This window comes from Oenanthe melanoleuca, chromosome 5 (assembly GCF_029582105.1).
Source record: "Oenanthe melanoleuca isolate GR-GAL-2019-014 chromosome 5, OMel1.0, whole genome shotgun sequence".
Lineage (NCBI taxonomy): Eukaryota > Metazoa > Chordata > Aves > Passeriformes > Muscicapidae > Oenanthe > Oenanthe melanoleuca.
The window spans coordinates 50,074,422-50,087,332 of record NC_079339.1 but is presented as its reverse complement, the minus strand read 5'-3'; the positions used below and the strand labels follow the sequence as shown (position 1 = coordinate 50,087,332).

Genomic DNA, 12,911 nt, shown 5'->3' with positions numbered 1-12,911 from the left:
GATTTCTGTGCTGCCTCTGACATACCAGGCACGTGGCATTGCTGGTATTCAGATAACATAAATTATGGCTTGGACCTGATGTTTCTTTGTTAATTTTACAGTACAGCATGTAATTTTTATGAAGTATAAACCCAGATTAAATTCTCCTGTAAAGAAAGCTCTCAAATGGTCATAGGCTCAATGTCCCTCCATCGTTTTTACAGGAAGAAAAATGACTAAAACTTGAAGTCAGACTCTGGCATGCTTGAATACCATATGCCTGCACTATTGAGAGACTGGAGCAGAGTATCTGGAGAAAGATGAGAGAGTGTGGGTGGCAATAGAAAAAACAACCACGACTGTAAGCTAGCAAGATAATATCCTTACTTTCTTCTGTGGGTCTCAAGAGTGATTAAAAAAACATTGGTGTTTTAAAAATATTGCTGAGGACTACAGTGTGACTCATAATGCTTCAGAGAATGGAATTCTTGGAAGTTTCACTGTAATGCCAGATTTTAGAATGGAGGGCAGCAGAGCTGCAGGGAAGTAACATGAGGCTATGTTGATGGAGAAAGAACATTTCTGAGGAAATTCAAGTGAGAGAGAAAAAGGAAGAGAATGGGTCTGGGGAGATATGACGAGACTCTTACTTATACTGAGAACTGTTGCTTGCAGTGATGGGAATGTTTCACTACTTTCTGAGGTTTTATTGGCCAGCATGCCTGCCTACACAACACTTGGTCATATGCACAGCAGGGGAAGATAAATAACTATGTTGACCAGTCAGACAATGAAAGTGAGTCCAAAAGTCTACCCTACAGCTGACCTAAAAGTTTTAGATAAAACTTTCCTTCTTTTTATTTTATTTTATTTTTTTTTTTTCTTTTGGAGTTTTCTTTGGGTTTTATTTGGAGTGTGTGTAGATTCTTGGTAAGTTAAGTACATTTATGAGGGAATGTATTGGTTAAACGTTGGGAAGCTTTCTCAAGTCAGAGCAGCCTTTCTGGTTAGAATAAAAGAAAGAAGAATGTTGGTCATCTGGAATTAAATAGTAGCCTCACAGTTATGGCATGTACCTGATATTTTGCTTGATACTGTAATACAGCTGTTTTATATCCTCAGTGAGTAGCTTTGCTAGGAAAGTGAAGCGTCTTTCTCCAACCATTTTCCACAAGTGCTGATCAGTACCTCATCCCTTAAAGCTTAAAGAAAATGGTTTCTGTATTTCACAGGCTATGACATTGTCCAGGTTATGGAATTTCAAGGTTCACATCCATGGACATAGGCTGGGCTTGTACCAGAATATCCTCCTTTAAGAGAGTGTCCTCACTGCCTGGCAGCTGAGGTTGGGTTGAGTTCTCCCTATTGCTTATATTGGAAGCCTAAATGCTAAAATGTTGGCTTTTTATATATTGTTTTTAAGAGCATTCTTATAATCTAGGTCTCTCCTATAAACTCTAGTTTGTGCATATCATTAAATAAAAGATGTTGGTTCAGAGTTCTGAAAATGTGTCAATGGCTTAAACACAGACAATGCTGCTGTCTGGATAGAAAATTTGTGTATCTTTTAAGCATTTAATGATTATTTCTCTAATTCACGTCTAAAAAATGCCATTACTTGATATTTGGTGTTTCTTCTCTGAAAAAAAAAGCCATATAATCAGCAGGGAAGCAAATATGACACCATTCATGAAAGTGATGGTTCTATATCAGTGTCAAATAAATATCCTAAGTGAACAATTAGTTTATACATTCTTGGCTGAAATTTCTTTATGTAAATTGATCGATGAAGTGTTTCTATAAATTAACAGATCATAACCAGTTTCTGAACAATTTATAAATGGGAAGACACTCTACAGACCAGGGAATTTGAATAATGTATATTTTATTTCACTTGAATAACTGGAAAATGTATATTTTTGAGTTGGCCAAAATGGAAAATGAAATTATAATTTTTTTTTTCTGGAAAATTTAATCTAGTTACATTTAGAAATAAAACATCTTAAATGAAAATAAACATAGGGTTTTTTTGTTTTACTTTTAGTGTTTTTATTTTATAATGAATTCTTGGTTGATTATTTTTGCAGTTTTCATATGAATGGCACATGGATTTGAACCAGGTTGAACTGCCAATTAGTAGGATAGAAAAATTTGATTAAAAATTTTTCCAGATTTCTTTGGCTTATGATCTACCAATTTCCTTCATTTTCCAAAGCAATGAATTGAGAAATGTTTATTCATTATGCGGTTAGTGGAACTAATTTTCTCTCATATTGCCTGTCCTCCAGTAAATTTCATAATATATGAACATAGCCAGACAGCTACAATCTCATAGTCAGCAGTAAAATCTACAATGTATGATGATAGTAGGTTCTCAAATAAACAGGACTTTGGACAGAATGAAAAGATGCACCAAAAATTGAGTAAACAGCAGCAAGTCAATCTGCATCTTCTCAGTTTGTGTAGGAGAGATAAGTAGGAGCTGGGAAACATTTTCTGTTATGCACATTAATGGATGTACAACTCATCCAACCACTCAGGAGCTAATACTGCACTTTTCTGTTCTATGCATAAAAAATATCATGCCAAATGACTCTGAGTGGTATCCATAATGATGAATTTACAGCCATCAGTAAGGAGACTTCTTCGATTGTCTGCATTAAAGCAGATTATTATGATCCCATCCAGCGATGCTTTTCCTTGGCCTTATTAAAAAGAACAGCATACAAGACAATCATACCCTTGGGTGTCTTTTGACTTGCTCAAAAGTATGACTTAAGTGTTGATTCTTTTTCCAAAAAAACCCAAATTCCATTTTGCAATGATGACACATCCATCGTCCAAAAACGAATGTCATGGGAATTGCAGTGAATGCCCTGATTGCTCACCTGGTAGCAAAAACAGCACCAGGTTTCAGAGACAATATTTATCTGTGCATGTCTGTCAGCTATCAGTGCTGTGCATGGGAATAGATAATATTCTCCCTCTTCTCACTGTCCCACAGTTTGGCCCTTATCTCTTGCATTTGTAGTACTGTGCTACGGTCCCTCTCAGAGACCTCAGTGGCCTCTTCCCCAGCATCTGCCTGTGAATGCCTCACTGCATTGAGCAAGAGGGGCTTGACAGATCTAGGAATCAGCTGTGAGTCACGGGCATGTTCAATAACTGGAAGGACAGAATAAACTCTGATTTTCCTTATTGTCAAGTCTCTTTTCTTGGGATTAGATTTATTAACAAACCAGAAGATTCCAAAGTGATTTCATAGTGATACAGAATATGTGGTAAAAGAAAAAAGATCTCTCCAGCTTCCAGCAGTGTCTGCAGGAGGTGCTAATATATATCTCTCTGGGTAGCTTCCTATCCAGCTTTAGAAAACAGATGTACTTCTATGGTATGTACCAATTTGTTTAGTTCTGCTGATAAATCGCTATGGAGTTCCTCCAAACCTGTTTTTGTATTCATGAAAAGGCAGCAGAAGACTTATACTCAGTTAAAAAAAAAAAAAAAAAAAGAAGAAAAAAAAGACATGCAAGATCCATGACATTTCTTCCTCATTCTGCTCTTTTTTTCTTCCTTTCTGTCCTCCCAATAGATAACTTCTGGAATTTATTATGGCTGAATGAATCAACTGAAGCCATCTCGTGGGAATAGGAGAGGTCTGGAAGGTCAGTTCCGGGGAACAATTCCAAATTCTTCTGTTGCATTTGCTTACCATACTTCTGCTCTTATCAGGTAGATAGAACAATTGACTCAGTTTGATGTCATGAGAGATTATTTAGTATCAAAGATATTCAGTCAACTCAACATGATGGAAATGCACACAAATCTGCATGAACATCAAAGAAACTAGAGCCCAGTATAATCATTCCAGTGGTATGCATTCTAGAGAAGGCAATATACAGTTAAAAAACCACAATTAAATGAAATAGAGGCAATTAGACAAATGAGTTTCATCTAATATCTTCTATTTCTCCGAAACTTTTCATTATTCACCAACACACATGCAATGAATGTGTTCCACTTCTGAGTGAGAAGACATAGAAATTAACTTGGTAATTTAAAAAAAAAAAAGGTATATTTATAATTTCTTGAAATAAGTATTTTATTCTATAAAATGCACAACTCTCTGCCTCTCCCTTTCCAATGTTCCAAATACACTTTGAGCTAATTTTGATCTCTGCACTTGTATGCATCTTTGTGTTAGTGGCAGTATGTTCTCTATGCCCATGTGCTGCAAATCTGGTTGACAGCAGCCTTGCACTCTATTCTTTCCTGATTGTCCTTCATCACAAATGGAAAGCGATCAAATAAACAATATTTTTTTCTTGCCTGGAATTGTGCAACTTCCGGAATTTCTTCAGCTCAGTGCCATAGTTTTTTTAAGGGTCACTTCTACTAGAACAATTCTTAAAAGTCATAACATACAATTAACATTTTATTTATAACTTAATAAAATGTATTTTAATAAATATATATTAAAAATTTATCAAAATGTTATGATTTTAAAAAATTCTCATTAATAATTTTCACTATCAGGTCTTTGGCACTAAAGATATTTTTGGCACAATTATGCTTGCAAAGATATATGAACTCAGAGAAAGCTCTGGAAGATGTTTCAACATGAAGTTTTTAAAATTTATGATACTTGAAGTGAGGTTCTGTGCAGTAACACCTCATTTAATTTCTGTAAGGTGGTACATAATTTGATAAATTATTCCTGAAAACTTGTTGTGATTAAATAACTATACTGAATTTTTGTCTTCTGCAAGGGATTAGCTCAGTTGGTTAGAGTGTGGTACTAATAATGCCAGGGTTGTGGGTTTCATCCCCATATGGGCCATTAATGTAAGAGTTGAACTTGATAATTCTTGTGGGTCTTTTCCAGCTCAGAATATGCTGTGATTCTGAATATATATCCTGACTCTTCAGGCAAGAAAAGCAAGATGCAAGAAAAATAGAAATATGACCCTAAAAATCCAGCCTGCGGTGACTTGGAATGGAATGTGAAAATCTGGTCAAATGCAGACTACTGAAGCACTAGTTGCTTTGTAAACCTAAGATGGTGAGAAGAGAAGATGGGCCTAAAAGAATGAAAGCTTTGTCATGGTTCTTACCCTCATTGATAGGGGTGTCAGTAAAATCTAGGTCTGTTTATAATTTCCCATAGTTCCCATTGCTTTATAATGGATAATGGGATGCCCTTCTCCTGGGAACTATGTGCCAGTTTATTATTGAAAACTCCAGTAAGAAATGCAGCTCTTGGATACCTTTATCAGACTTTAGGGACCACCTCACGTGGGGTAATTCTGGGCACTGGGGGTTGTGTAGGAGGTTGAGCTACCTTGCCCCATATGGCCATGTCCTAAAGGTCCTTTTAAGATGGAGGATACTTATTACTTGAAAGGAAATAGAAGAAAATGCTTCCATGAGGAGCAAAGTCAGGATGGAGCTATTAATTTGCCAAAGAGAGATGAAACAATATACAGACCTGACCTTTAAAGTTTGGTCGACACAGGAATTCCATAGACCAGAGTGAGGGAGCCCTACTTCTGAGGGCACAAACCCTGAGAAGGATTCTCACGGAAAACATACTGGCTGATGGATTTTAACCTTGTCCTGTATTTCATTTTCACCTAGGAAGTACTGAATACTGTTTGCAATTCTAGTTAGGATGTTTTTGGCTATTGAGTGTTAGTGCATTCACAATTGTAAACCACTTCCAAAATTTCTGAAGAAGCAGGTGGAAGGCCAAGAAAATGAGAAATATATGAGTCAATTAAGTGGAGGTCATAAATGAACCCCTTTTCAAGAGGCATCATCAAACAGTTTTCTGAAAAGAGAAATTTGCAAAGAGGGAAGCAGGTGTCAAGTTCCCTTTTGGCAGCTGGATCTTAAAAGCAATTAGAATGAAATGCTACCTGCTCTAAAGCTCAAGACACCAGGAGGATGTGCCCTAACAAGTGGAAGGAAACACATATGGATGGGGTTTACAACTCTCATGCTGTAGGGAGGATGTAGAATGGTGAGGAAATGTGCTGACATGCCTAAATTGTGGCAGGATATAGGACCCTGGCACTGGCAGTGAGGAGGAACTTGAGAACGATTTTTGAGCTCTGTATGCAAACAGCTGTCTGTCTTCCACAGTATGCTGTAGAAAAATAGAGGTTTAGAACTATTAGAAAAGCAAAGGAAGTGCAATAGCCCAGATTTTGATCATAATTACACCCAGGTGGTTCTGAAGTGACTACACCCGTGTCATTGAAGTTACACCAGTGCAAAACTTGTGTGAGAACTGAATCGAGCTCTTTGTTTTCTTGCATTTGTGTACCAAAAGAGTACTCTAACAGCTCTTAGTAAATAATAGATTAATAATGATATGATGATCTCCCTTATGACTGGAAGAAGTACAGAAAAATAAGTGTCAGAGTAAGAATTTGCTTGCAAAATTATTTGGAAGTGTCATTTCTACATTTGTGTTGAGTATAAGATGCTTTGCTGGACTAATTTTAATTTCTGGACCAATTTAAATCTTTATTTCAAACATCAGAAACATCCAGTGTAGTCAGGTAGTATGTGGTGAATAATAGAAAGACTACAACATATAGGTCATAGTTCAAATGAGCAAGACCTTTGGTCTTTGCATGGAAAAGTACCTTTAAATCCCCAGCAGAAAGTAGTAATGAAAACAACTAATGAAGGCAAGTGCTTTCTCTGTCTCCCTGCTGTAAAGCAAATTATATTTTAGTAGTTGGTTTTGTTTGTGTTTTCCCATTTGTGTCTCAGAATACACCAGATTGCAATGTTACATCACATTTTTAATGACTGGAACCGTGTCCTGAGATCCCCCTCTGACCACACCACAACTTCCTTCTTTCCTTTCTCCTCCTGGCTAGAGGACTGTATGCAATTATGATGAGGACATAATTCAATTAATTATTGACAGAACATGTAATTGCCACTCAGATCTCTCTCTGATAAATCTCTCCGCGCTCTCTGACTTCTGTTTGTCATGCACTAGGGAGGTGGAAAGGCACTAAAAATGCGTTTTAAAGATAGGACGTTTCTCAATCCTTTGTATCAGTCGGAGAGGCTTCTGCCGCCCAGGGCTCTTTAGATGTACAGCGCATTGTTCTCGTCTGTGCTAAACAAGTATCCCTGAGAAAGCTCAGTGGGATGGAGGCTTATGATTCATTTTAAGTGCAGGATATAATAGGAGCAGATAACTTTGATTTGTGCAAAGGAAAAGTGTGATCTCTTTCAGGGATTCCAGGAATTCATAGCAAATTTTTCTTCTGTTGCTGATTAAAGAGAAAGTGATAAATAAGAGCTCTGTGTTCGGTTTAAAGGAGGAATGTAGCTTTAGAAAGCTGACTTATTTAGAGAAAAAAAAAGTCCTGACCTCATATAGCCTTTGACCAAGATCTGCTAGTAGTAGAGAGTAAAGATGAGGCTGTTTCTGTTATTATTAAAGTCCACAGTGACCATTTCTGTCTGTATGACCGGAAAATGTCCTGGGGGCCAGGCCGGGGTGGGGATGTGCCTGGGTTTTGCCCGTAACTTCGGATTACAACTAAAGCTTGCCAAAAGCTGATAAATGAAAGAGATAACGAGGTGAGAAAGCAAAGAATGGCTTTGTTGTAAAGTCAGGAAAACTAAACTGTAAAAAAAAAAAAAAAAAAAAAAAAAAAAGAGTAGTCGCGTACACAGAGGCTGCCCTTGTAGGAGAGAGGAGACCCATGGCTCCTCTGCCTTTGGTTTTTGGGCACGACGTGCGTGGGGCTGCGGGGCAGGGCCGGGGCCGGGACCGCGCTGGGAGCCGCGGGCGGCGCAGGACGGAGCGGGGGCTCCGCTGTCCCGCAGCGGGGCAGGGCGAGGCTTGTTGGTGCTCGGGAGTCTCGTACAAGGAGGAGCGCTCGTTCGTCCCTCGTGGGGTGGCGGGAGGCAGCCGAGGCTCCTGGGCCCATGCACCAGGAGGGAGCGGGTGATGCCCTGCCTCAGCCTGTCCTGCTGGCGCTCTGCCGCCGAGGCTCCCCTCCGCTCCGGGACTTCGCAGGGGGCTCTGTGCTTAATGCTCAGCGCCCGGACAGGGGAAGCGAGATCACCTCAGGGTGGGCGCTCGCCCCGCCGCCCCAGCATCAACCGGAGGCTCCTGAGCCGGGCGGAGCCGGTGCCTTGAGGCAGGTGCCGGGGGGTCCGCTCTCGGGGGCAGCGGGATGGTGAAGGGCTGGGTGGGTTTCGAGCCCGTCAGAGCAGGCGCAATGGCCAGGCGTGTCGGGAAGCCCAAAGCGGGCACCTGAGCCGGATCTGCTGGCATCTCAGCAGAGCGCCCCGATTTTCAGGGGGACTGTGGGGGCGAAGGGGACGGACAAGCGGGATCGGAGCATCTGATTTCTCTGTGAGAGACCACTCGATGCTGCCTTTGTTGCGGGGAGAGGAGGGAGCGGTTACGCATGCCGGTCTAAACCGTGAATGTTGAAAGGCTGGAACACTGCGCGTCCAGAAGAAAGAACATTGTCAAGACAGGGGCTATAACGCCCTTACAAGCAGCTTCCCACAGGTTTAGTTTAGCACTGCGGGCACGACTCTGTGCCCAGCTGCGGAGAGCGGAATCCGCAGCTTGCCCTGCCGTCGGGCCGTGCACCCCTCTCCAAAACTTAGGGGCTGAACTGCTCGGGCGCCTCGTCCCGCTGCTGCCAAGGACGTGGAGGCGTTCAGAGGCGCCACGGGTGGTCCTTAAAGACTCACTGTTTCTGGGCAGCTTTGTACGGCTCCTGCGGAGCTTGCAGGATGCTCTCCACGCCCTTTCTCACCTGTCGGGATCCAAGGGAGCAAGGTTCGGCACTCCCCACCCTTTCAAGCACAGCTGCTGGCTCCCGGGGATGGGGCTGAGCCTCGCACGGCCGGGCTGGGCGCTGCCCTCCGCCCGAGCCCCTCAGCCGCTCATCGCCGCAGGTGCGGTCCGCGCTGCCCCAGTCCGGGCTCCGGTCCGGCACCGCCTGGTGCCCGAGACGAGGTGTCCTCGGCGGGGCTGCTCTCCCGCCCAGGACGGCTTTCCCTTGCCTGTGTTTTTGGTCGGGACTCACTCCACTTGCCTGCACGGCACCGGTCAGCCCTGCACCTTCGCCCTCTAGGGCTCAGGGCTCAATCCGGGGCCGGCTCGCCCGGGTCGCTGGGGGACCACTCGGTCCTCCTGACCGGTCTCCTCCCCTAGGAGCCCCGGAGGTTTGGGATTTCCCCATGGGGACACCCAGTACTCTCTCTTTGCTCCGGTGAGCGCTCCTGCCGCCGCCGAGCCAGAGCTCGCCGCCCCCGAGCCCCCGGCAGCGCATCCTCTCCCGCCTGCCGCTCCGCCTGCTCCTCCTCGGCTGCGGGGGGGTGTTGCGAGGTAGGCAAAAGGGAAAGTGAACGTAGCGGTCTGAAGATAGAGAAAGGCAGTCAACCTTACACGTGTAGTTACTCAAATCTTTATTATTTAAAAAAATTCATAAAAAAAAGGAAGGTGAACGAACGTCTTACAAAACCCCCCCACATAAATAGGACATTCCGTCCAGCTCTGGCTATTGGCAGTTCTAGTATTTGACAACATCAGACGCGATTTCCTGGCATTAGAGAAAACCATTTCAAAATCGGTCATCACAAAGAAATACTAGAAATCCCAGTTAGCACTTGCTAGGCAGCACGGAGCACTTGTACACAACTTTTCAGACATACACCCGCGCACACACGCAGCTGGGAAAAGATCAAGTAGGAAGAGAGCCTCCTTAAAAAATAGTAAATGCTTCTCAAAAAAAAAAAAAAAAAAAAAAGAAAAAAAAATGAAAGAAAAAAAAATAGGAGAGTTATTTACAAAACGCACATGGAAATACAGTATTGACAGAGCGTGGCTGGCAAATCAACATGATTTGAATAGAGAAAGGACTGTGGCACGTCTTGCTCGAAAGCTCGCACAGCAGCCTCCTTCGAGTGTCCCCGCGGGAAGACAGCTCCTGCCATCCGCGACGCAGTGCCTTCTCCCTCCCCACCTCTCCTCCCGCCCTCCCTCGCCTCTCCACCCCTGCGCTTCTTGCCAGGTCCTTTTTACACTTGGATGACCACCGTGCTGGGGCTCTGGAGCCGGGTTTTGTACTGGTCTAGCCAGTTCCTCAGCTCCGAGATCTTGTAGCCCTCTGGTCCTCTGCCTCCCTGGTACATCACCTTCTCCTCCTGGATGATGTAGAGCCTCTCGAAGTAGGCACCGTAGGCGGCGCTGGAAGCATTGTCCATGGTGTCCACGGCCAGGGGACAATCGGGCGCCCCTTCCCTCATAAGCTGAGCTGCCCGCAGCCTGTCCTGGAGGCACTGGTGCTTGGGGATATTGTAGGCTGCGTCCGAGCTGACCCAGCCGTCGGACGGGTGTGCTTCTTCGATGTACACCAGCAGGAAGTCGGCAATGTCCACGAAGTGCGCGGCCAGGCGCTGGAAGGACCTCAGGCGGGCCATGAACGGGGGTCAGGTGCAGCTGCCGAAGTTGAGGATGAGGGGTCTCTTGCCGCGGGCGAAGTCCAGGATGCGGAGCCTCTTCTGCCCGTCCAGCTGGATCACCTCGGGGTTAGGGGCCAAGGAACCCACGTGCGCCGACTTGAAGAAGTCCAGCTTTTGCCCGTGCCACACGGCTTTCAGCGACTCCAGCGTGAACATGCGGTTGGAGTCGGACACGCAGACCGGGGGGTCGTCGGGGGGCGTCTCCTCGGTGGCGCTGGCCGCCTCCTCCGCCGTGGGCATCGTCAGCATCTTCTTCCTAATGCACAGAAAATCCAGGAGCCAGAGCATCACGGCGGTGAGCAGGAAGCGGGGAAATAGGAGGATGCAGGCGGCCGCCTGGGTGAGCAGCTGCAAGGTGTGAACGCCGACGGAGTGGAGCATCGCAGCGGCTTGTGCTGCAGGGCGCTGGCTGCCGGGGGGCCCCCACGCACCCTGCGTGCCGGGGTCTGTGCAGCACAGCTGAGATCCCGCTTCTCTTTAAGCCCATTTTATAGTCAGGGATTTAAATGAAAAGTGACTCCACCTCCGTCCAGAACCCGCCCCTCTGGAACTTGAGCCTGGGGATTACCTACCCCTCCACTCTAATGACCTAAAAATACACAGACAAAAGGGGAGAGAGCCCCGGCGGGAGCCGCGAGGGACGTGCAACGGAGCAGGGTGCAGCCGCTATCAGGCGGGGCAGAGAGTCCGACACGGGGCAGCGCCGGGGTCCCCGGCCTCAGATAGCGGCGGGCGCTCACAGACAACCCCACCAAGGACAATGCAACAGGCACAGCCCGCCCCCGGCCCGGCTCCCCACGGGCCGTGCGGGCACGGGGCCGGGGCGGGAGCGGGGGCCGGGCCCGTCCCGGCTGCGCCTGCAGGTGACAGGGACGGGCCGCCCACGCCGCGTCCCTTCCCGCGCCTTCCTTTCCTTCCCTCCCCGCCCCGGCATCCCGATCGCCCCCTAAGCGCAGCCTCCGCCCCACCGCACGCCCCGGCGCCGCGGGAGCACCCGGGTCTCGAACCCGCGGCCGCATCCTCCGCCGGCGGCGGCGGCGGGACGGGCGGCGGGCGCTGCCCCGGCCGCTCTTTCTCCCGGGCCCGCGCCGGGCGGGCCGGGCCCCGGCGGCGGCGGCTGCCCCGGCCGGGGGCACCAGGTGGGCGCGGGCCGGTGGGCGCTGCCCCGGGCGGAGGAGGGGCGCGGGCGGCCGCCAGAGGGAGCTGTTGGCCGAGAAGCCGCGGCGGCGGCGGGAGCGCGGGGCCCTCAGCCCCGGCCGGGGTGTCCGCGCCCGACACCGGCCCCGGCCCCGCCACCTGCCCCGGCCCCGCCACCTGCCTGCCCCCCGCCGCACTCGGGAGTACGCGGCCACATCGCGGCCGGTGCTGCGGGAAGGGCGGGTGGGCAGAGGGGGCGGTGGAGGCGACAGGAGAGCGCCGAGTCTGCGATGTCCCGCTGCTCGCCGGGCCCTGCTGCGCTCCGTGAGCAGCGAGGCAGCGCGGACACTCCTCTGCGGCGTCCCGGGAGGAGCCAGCAGCACTTTCCTGCACCTGTCAAGTGACATTCAAACACAAGGACTTCTCTCGGGACTAGGTCTGGCGAAACCCTTAGGCTGAGGGCTGAAGTGTCACCTCACGGGCATGGCCAGGTAGACGTGTGTGCTGTCCGCAGAGCGCCAGTGCTTTTGGGTTGGCTGGGCCGTGTATCAGTAGCAAAGTGCTCACAGTATGCAGGGCTGAACACTGACTGGCTGCCTGCAGTCTTCACCCGTCAGAAATAATTTATGGCCTGTAAATTCCTTCCTGCCAAACTAGATGGAGACCTGTCCCAGAAGTACAGAGCATAGCGTAGTCTGGTGTCTCCGCTCAGAACTTTGCCACTCCATTGTTGCAGGTTTCCCATGCATCATTTCCCCATCAGCTTCCCCAGAAAGGGACATTACTTGTCCAAGACGCTGAACACTGCCCTCTGCTATGCAAATGTGGCTCGTGCAACCCTGAGTTACTGCTGCAGCTGCCAGTCACCCAGCTGCCTGTCACACTGACTTTGGGACATGCGACCCGGTGTGCCTGGGGGTCCTGAGTGCCCCTGTGGCCAATGCCAGCTCTGGCTGCAGATTCACAAGACCCTGAGGACCTGCAATTCCCCCAGGGGCAGTTTGTGCTCCAAAAGTGACTGTGCATGTCTATACCTCCTGTCTGTCATCTGTGAAATGGAAAAATGAATGCTGAGCCTCCTCATGGGTGGCTAGGCAGCTTGCTTAATTTTTATGTAACTTATTACAAGAACTCTAAATAAAAGGCAAAATTAAAAACCCATTTTATTTTTTTCTTTATCTGGTTCTGAATAGACTGGTTTAGAGCACTCAAATCAGACGTTTGGTTTGTAGTGCCCTGATGCGTCATCTTTAGTTGGAGTCAGCAGCGAGGTA

General features: G+C 47.4%; 1 protein-coding gene and 1 long non-coding RNA gene across 2 annotated transcripts in view; one reads left to right on the top strand and one right to left on the bottom strand.

The window, feature by feature from the left end:
* The window catches only part of LOC130254449 (uncharacterized), a 49,553-nt gene extending 44,526 nt beyond the window's left edge, over positions 1 to 5,027 (top strand). The window contains exons 2-3 of the long non-coding RNA XR_008840735.1: positions 3,572 to 3,644; positions 4,865 to 5,027. This is a non-coding gene — a long non-coding RNA (uncharacterized LOC130254449). The remainder of the gene's footprint in view (positions 1 to 3,571; positions 3,645 to 4,864) is intronic.
* A 4,400-nt stretch (positions 5,028 to 9,427) lies between these two features.
* On the bottom strand, positions 9,428 to 10,970 carry DIO3 (iodothyronine deiodinase 3). Its single transcript, XM_056493967.1, has one exon. The coding sequence runs from the start codon at positions 10,879 to 10,881 to the stop codon at positions 10,057 to 10,059; it is 825 nt and encodes a 274-aa protein (XP_056349942.1). The 5' UTR covers positions 10,882 to 10,970; the 3' UTR covers positions 9,428 to 10,056.
* Between the last annotated feature and the right edge of the window lie 1,941 nt (positions 10,971 to 12,911).